This window comes from Penaeus monodon, chromosome 38, assembly GCF_015228065.2.
Source record: "Penaeus monodon isolate SGIC_2016 chromosome 38, NSTDA_Pmon_1, whole genome shotgun sequence".
Taxonomy (NCBI): domain Eukaryota; kingdom Metazoa; phylum Arthropoda; class Malacostraca; order Decapoda; family Penaeidae; genus Penaeus; species Penaeus monodon.
Window position 1 is genome coordinate 20,562,243 of NC_051423.1, and position 7,500 is coordinate 20,569,742.

The window sequence follows — 7,500 nt, forward strand, 5'->3', positions numbered from 1 at the left end:
TAAATAGTGCTTGTCAGCTGAATTGAATAAAAAAAAAAATATTTGGCGAGTTACAGGACCTTTTTTTCTCCTTAGTTTGGACGTACTAAAGAGAGAGAAAAAATATTTCTCATGTTTATTTAACTATTTGGAAAGATGATATTTTCTTTGGCGAGAGGAAATTGTTCATATTTTGTGTCTTAGACTCAGAATTATCAATAACCTTGATACATTTCTGTGAAAACCATAAACTGCATGGTGCAGAAAAATAAAACAATGCTTGGTGAGTTACCAGTTACTCTTTACTCATTAAAATTATTCGAAACACGGGGAATTAAGACATTTTGATTTATTGTACAAGGACCTATAAATTCTTTTTGTCTATATTTTACTGGAAATGACCGGATTTTTTTTAATGAGCTTAGGCCGTAAAGATCTTAAAGAGTTTTTCCTGTTAGGTCTCCGTCAGGGTAAAGTTGGGTACCGTATCTCAAAGGATATTGTTGTGTATCATTTTCTTATCTAGTGAGTAACTAGGAGAGATTTTCAAATAGCTCCTAGCAGGCTGAGGAATTGATTTAACCCATTCATTATGTGTCATTTCGAATGCTTAGTTTTAATAAGAGAAAAAAAGTTAGGTCATATGGTGAAGGACATACTCTCAGTTAATAAGTAAAATGATTGAGGGATGGAAATAAAAGTCATTCAGGAAGATAAAGTAATTTTATTTTATATAAATTTTTCATTGTCATTTCATGTCTCATTCTTAATTCATATTAGGTATGTGCTGAGAAACCTCAGTATTCATAAGGCAGTAGAATATGACTTAATATGCTAATTCTAGGTGTATACATATGTACGTAATGAACACAAAGTATTCTTAAATAAATCGGCTATAGGGTATATGATAACTGAATCATATCAAGGTTAACATGAGTATGTCGATGGCTAAATGTCAGAATAATACGTTAAAAATGTATAATCATCTTACACAATGGCATCATAACATTGACATGACGGTGAAGTGTAAAAATACATTTTTTTGAAGAGACCAAGCGACTGCAGTCATGAATAGGACTACTGTGGACCAAGATCGCTTGAAATTACGAAAAACAAATTATATCTTAGTGATCTTGCTGTAGCCTACAGATGCAGTAGGCTGAACAAAATATATGCAAGAATTCTCTCTCCCACCTCAACACATGTATGTATATATACACATGTGGGGCCGTGTGTATCCCCATCTCTCTATCTATCCCCCTCTTCTCTCTCTCTCCTCACCCTCTCACACCTGCTATCCCTCACTCTCTCAATTTCCCTCACTCTTCCTCTCCTTCTCCCTATCTTTCATACTCTGCGTCTCTCTCTCTCTTTTTCTCTCTTTCGCTCTCTCTTTCTTTCTTTCTCTCTCTCTCTCTCTCTCTCTCTCTCTCTCTCTCTCTCTCTCTCTCTCTCTGCACTCTCTGTCCAGGGATGACTGAACTAGGCACCCCTATATCCAGCCAGGGCAGATAAGATGACGAGGCGAGCAGCCTGTGAGGTGAGGTTGGCATCATTCTGGTTGCCCAAGTCGGGATTCACTTCAACCATGTCGAAGGCGCGAAGGTGTCCTGTGGCTCGTGCTACCTCCACGATGTTCAAGCCCTCTCGTAAGGTTAGTCCGCCTCGCACTGTGGAATGGGAGGGAAAAACTGTAGATTGGTGCGAGGTTCGTAGTTTTTTTTTTAGGGATCTGCCTGTTTTGTCTATCTTCGGGTATAATTTATTTTGTTTTATTTATTTTTTTCCCTCCTGGGTCTATTTGTGTCTGTCTGCTTTTTCTGTCTCTTGTTTTTGCGTCTATCTGCCTTGACACCCTAAGACACCCTGTAGAGGTACCTGTAAACACCTGTACCACCTTCAGAACACCTGCAGAATGACCTGTAGAACACCCTCTACACCTCCAGAATAACCTATAAACCGCCTTGTAGAACTTCCTATACACTGTACACGACCCCCAGAACGACCTATCCACCACCTATTAAACCACCCCAAGTTGAGACTCCTCACCTGGCGTTCCTGTACTCGGGGCCTCCATAGGATCCAGAGCATCGATGTCAAAGGATATATGGAGGGGCCGTTTCTCCGAGGGCTGCAGATGCTCCATACACATGCTCAGAACAGCTGGCAGTCCTACGCGTTCGACATCACTGGCCCAGAATGCTTGGATACCCATGTCTTTAATCATCCGTCTGGGGTTGAAAGGGCTAGTCTACATAGTCATCTATTACTATTGTTGTTATTGTTATAATGATTACTGTGATGATTATTACCATCTTTCATTATTTCAGTAAATTTTATTTGTGCAAATTGTTTTTCTACCATTATTATCGACATATCATTACTATTATTATCATTATTGTCATTATATTATTATCATTATTACTACTACTATTATTATTATCATTACTACTACTATTATCATTATCATCAAATTATCATTACCGTTATTATCATTACTATTATGATAATTATTGTTATTGTCATCATTATTACTGCTATCATTGTTACTATCTTATTGCGACAATTATCATCATCACCAACGTCAATCATCATCAAAATATCATTATTAATTTATTCAATAATCAACTGTCCGGTAATGATTCAACAGCCTATGTAACCATTGTGCTACATAATATTATTCTAATCTTCTATTTTTATTCAATGTCTTTTGGTGGAAAGGCAGGAAAGGTAAAAAACAAAAACTTACACCTCGCCAGGGTCCAAATCCCTCAGTCCAATGTAACTGATGTGTTGTGCGGAGATGCTGTTGAAAGGCGTAAATGAATCAATTTTTTTTCTAAAAGAAACGTATGGAACTTTCTCATTTTTTTACTAACAGTTTTAAAAATACTGTTTTTCTTTTCTTTTTTCTATAATGCGTAGAAATAATTGAGTTGTGTACTTTTTTAAAATGTATGCGTGAAGATTCTGAAACGTTTACCTCTCTTATAAATATTAATCAACTGGAATTATCCTTTTCTCTTAAAACAAGATAATCTGGCGCATACGTTTTAAATTTATCAAAGTATATTTCATGCATATGCTACAGAAGCACAAAATACAGTAACCAATATGAAGGCAATCGTGACGCGTTTTCAATGCTGCACCATGTACAGCTGTGTGACTACCAATATAGAATTACAATAACGTTTACATTTACAATGTTCAGTAGCTTATCTATCTATCTATATATATATCTGTGTGGGTTGGGGGGGGGGGTAAACAAATAGGTATGGGTGTGAGTGTGCGTGTACATATTCGTGCGGATGTGTGTGCGCTTGTTTGCGTGTGTGTGCGCGTTTCCCCCTCCAAAACGCATATCAGCTACAAACTTTCAAAAAGGAAAAATCCCAAGATGGCACCATTTTCCACCATAACAAAAAGCAGCTAGAAACCAACCACGGTTGCGGCCACTGATCCGGCAGCCGGTTAACCATCTCAGCCAACTCCCTGAGGTGGAAAGAGACGGGCATCCCGTGCATATTTCCCGAAGGTGAAGTCTTGCCCAGGTTGACGTCGGCGTGGGCATCGACCCAAAGCACGACTACCTGGAAGAGACAATAGTTTTGCTGTTTTGCTGGCTGGTTGATGTTTTGGTTGAATATATTGCATGTTTCTTGAAAAGTTCAATATTTGATGAAAAATGTTCAACATTTAGTGGAAAAAGTTCAAAGCTGTTCTGGTTGTGCAAAAAATGTTTTTAAGGTTGTGTGTTGAAGTTATATTCTACTGTATAATATGTCTTTTTATAAAACTTCTGTACGATAAAGCATCAATTTCATCAAATATGATAAAAACGATTTTATAGAACTTCAGTACGTTAAAGCACCTGTTTTACAAAAAAACATCAGTTTCATATAAAACTTTAATATAATAAAAAGCATCGTCTCGATGAAAAAAGGTACTTCCCAATACCAATAGCAAGAATTCCGCCAGTGGAAAAACAAAGCAAATCCCGTACCTGATGATCGGGGTTAACTTGACTGTGGCCGTTGACGGTACCGATCGCTATAGAGTGGTCGCCTCCCAGGGTAAGACAGAGATCAGTCTCCTTCAGGGCCTTGGTGACCGAATTTGCCAGCAGGCGGTTGTACTCCAGGACCGTTTTGTGCCATCGCTCGCCAGCAGGTCCTGCCTCGTTATCCTCCGGGAAAGGGAGGTTTACGGACCCGTAGTCGGTCACGTCCACTCCTGAAGCAATGAGACCGGATTAAAAAAAAAAAAAAAAAAAAAAAAAAAGATATATATTCTTTTTTTTTGGGGGGGTGGATTTTTTTTTTCGTGAGGGTAGCTATTTTTGTAAGGGTGGATAAAAAATGGTTTACACACACATACATGTCTGCGGAAAAAAAAAAAAAAATTAAGTGGACTTTGAAGAAATGATTTGGTGAAATATTATAATCTAAGTGTGAAAAGGATGCTTTGAAGGAAAGTTTTATAACAGGTTAAATTTCTGAAATTTTTTTTTACTTATATATTTTTACAGTTTAAGTCGGAAAAGCTTATCTGTTGTTTTATTTGAAAGTGTAGTGATAAAGTGTTAAAAAGAACGAGTGGGCGGCAACTTCGGTTATAAGATAAGATTGGACAAGGAACTTTAGAAGGTTTTGAAAAGAAAGATAATAATTTTTCCTTTTAAATCTAAAACACAGAATACAAAAATTAAGAAGAAATTAAAGGATATAGTTTTTCGCATCTACCGAAGAGGGTTTACTCAGTTATTTGTTAATTTATTCATTTTAATGGATTATGCGTATAATTCGTAAATCAATTTCGAGAGTGTCCACTAACACAATTCCCTTTCAATCACTGTATTTCACAAAAGCCAATTTAAATCAGTGTATTCCCAGTGCATATAATATGTTTGTCAAAAAAAAAGAAGAAGAAGAAAAGGAACCTATTTCAGAATCACAGATTTATTACAAATATAACAGTTCTTAGTATAGTTATTATTACCGTACACCAACTAGGTATTACGTAAAATACAGAGATAATGGCCAGCATTATGTCATTACATGTACACCATTCAATGACGTTTCTCGTTTGTTTGTCAGCCCACGATTTTGAAACGCGTGATTACTGGGGAAATGCCTTGTAAGTGATAAAAAACACCTGACAGTTTAAGCTCACAAGCACGCACGCAAACATACATACATACATACATGCATACATACATACATACATACATACATATATATATATATATATATATATATATATATATATATATATATATAATACACACACAAACACACACACATATATGTATACATATATGTATATATATATATACATATATATAAATATAAATAAATAAATAAATAAATAAATATATATATATATATATACACATACATATACATATATATATATATATATATATATATATATATATATATATATATATATATATATATATATATATGTATATACACATACACACACACACACACACACACACACACACACACACACACATATATATATACATATATATATATCTCCGTATTTATGTATGTCTACCTATCTATAGCTATACGTATTAATGCATGTACATATGCGTGTATCTCTTTATCTATCTATCTGTATATGGCTCAGAGACCAGTTGCTTAGATATAATTACTGAAGAAGAATCCTGGAGAGTTAATTCGTTTTGGCAGTGATTCTTTAGGGAAATATGTGCATTTAGGGATCAATCAGCTTTTTAAAGTACCAAACTATATTTGCATATGCGTTAATTTGATCTAATTTGGGAAGAGGTTAAGTTCATTTATGGGAAGTCAAAGGCTAAGTTTATTCGATATGAGGTTTTAAGCATATTTATGAGAGATTAACGGCAGACGCTCACTAATTACCTGTCTAGCTTCCTTCTGCAACTGTACTACTTGGATGATATAGTTTGATAATATACAAATCCCGCATTGTGCCTGTACCAACGTCTGTTATCAATATAGTATGAAAAACTTCATTTACCATAATGTGACTAATACATCCCACTGACAATCAAACATACTTGTCGTATATGATGCAATAAGCAACTTGCCCATTTAACACATCTGCTAAACTACAGTTGTAGTGTGCTAAGATTAAAGACGGTATTTAGTATTTAGTTATTGGGTGGTGTTTACTAGTAGAAAACGAAGGTTAACTAGGAATACTTTCGTTTTCGCAGCTGGGACTCAAAGAACCTAAGAAAACGGGTTAATGGAGTGATGTTAAAAGGATTACATTTTATCATGATGCTTTATTTGATTCATTAAGATCTATTAAAATATGAATAACTTTAATTGTTTTAATATAAATTGGAAGTGATGCTGAATTATTATAATATCCCTTTCATTATTAGACAAAATCATTATCTTATTATTACGATCTCTGTAGCCAGACAAGATCATCTCTTTAACTTTTTAACAAACTATTATTATCATCATTACTGTTTAAACAGCAGGAAACTACTTGGTCAATGACCTCCCGCTAAAATATGTGTCAGATGTAACTCAACAACGTATTTGATGAAGCAACACCACAAAGAGACAATTATTTATGGCAATCCTCAGGTATGACGAGAAAATATGCTTGTTCTAATTTTCGTTAGCCATGTTGGTCAAACCTTCAAGCACTTTCAAAAGCGCAACATGTCAGATCTGCATATATTAAAACCAACTGTGCCTAGAAATAAAACGTAGCAAAGAAAATTAAACTGGAAGTAAATAGCTGAATATCATACAATCAGTTGCATAAAACTTTACGCCATGTTATATTATATTTCTTGTTTGTTAACCTACGACTAAAAACAAAGCGCCTGCTGGAATAATGCTTGTATATCCCCAGAGATAAAAAGCTTCCGACAGTTTAATCTAACGAATAAACGAGATAAAAGCCTAAAGATTTATATATACATACATACAGACACACACGCACACAGACACACACACACATACACACACACACACACATATCTGATATATATAGATACACACAATGCGATATATAGATATATATCACACATGTATATATACATATATATGTATATTATATATATATATATATTTATATATATACACATGTATCACACACAAACACTCACATATATGTCATCGTCGAGAAAATATATATATATATATATATATATATATATATATATATATATATATATATTACACTTTCACATATGTCATCAGACGAGATGCTATTATGCCATGTGAAAGTGAAACCCTCAGCTGTCAAATTCTCAACAAATACAACCTCAGACACAGTTATTGAAGAGGGAAAAGTGAACACCTCAAAAATATCCAATTTGCACCAGTTAGAACAGATTCTCATCGTGCTATTGAAGCTGCTGACTCCAATGACCCTCACACCGCGCTGCCGTCTATTGGAATTCGTAAAGCATCCTGCTGCTTTCCTGTTATAACGGTCAAGGACACTTGGCGATTTGGACGAAAGAGGACGCTTTGTGGTATTTCAACTTTCTTCTGT

At 34.9% G+C, this 7,500-nt stretch overlaps 1 protein-coding gene and 1 long non-coding RNA gene across 2 annotated transcripts in view; one reads left to right on the forward strand and one right to left on the reverse strand.

The window, feature by feature from the left end:
* Window positions 1–1,366: 1,366 nt before the first annotated feature.
* The window catches only part of LOC119596858 (arginase, hepatic-like), a 10,977-nt gene continuing 4,843 nt past the window's right edge, over window positions 1,367–7,500 (reverse strand). The window contains exons 3-7 of the mRNA XM_037946205.1: window positions 3,983–4,212; window positions 3,421–3,569; window positions 2,729–2,785; window positions 2,029–2,210; window positions 1,367–1,649 (exon numbers count right to left, since the gene is read on the reverse strand). Of these exons, the coding sequence (XP_037802133.1) occupies window positions 1,462–1,649; window positions 2,029–2,210; window positions 2,729–2,785; window positions 3,421–3,569; window positions 3,983–4,212 (806 nt within the window). The 3' untranslated portion in view covers window positions 1,367–1,461. The remainder of the gene's footprint in view (window positions 1,650–2,028; window positions 2,211–2,728; window positions 2,786–3,420; window positions 3,570–3,982; window positions 4,213–7,500) is intronic.
* The window catches only part of LOC119596860, a 58,180-nt gene continuing 52,203 nt past the window's right edge, over window positions 1,524–7,500 (forward strand). The window contains exon 1 of the long non-coding RNA XR_005230783.1: window positions 1,524–1,633. This is a non-coding gene — a long non-coding RNA (uncharacterized LOC119596860). The remainder of the gene's footprint in view (window positions 1,634–7,500) is intronic.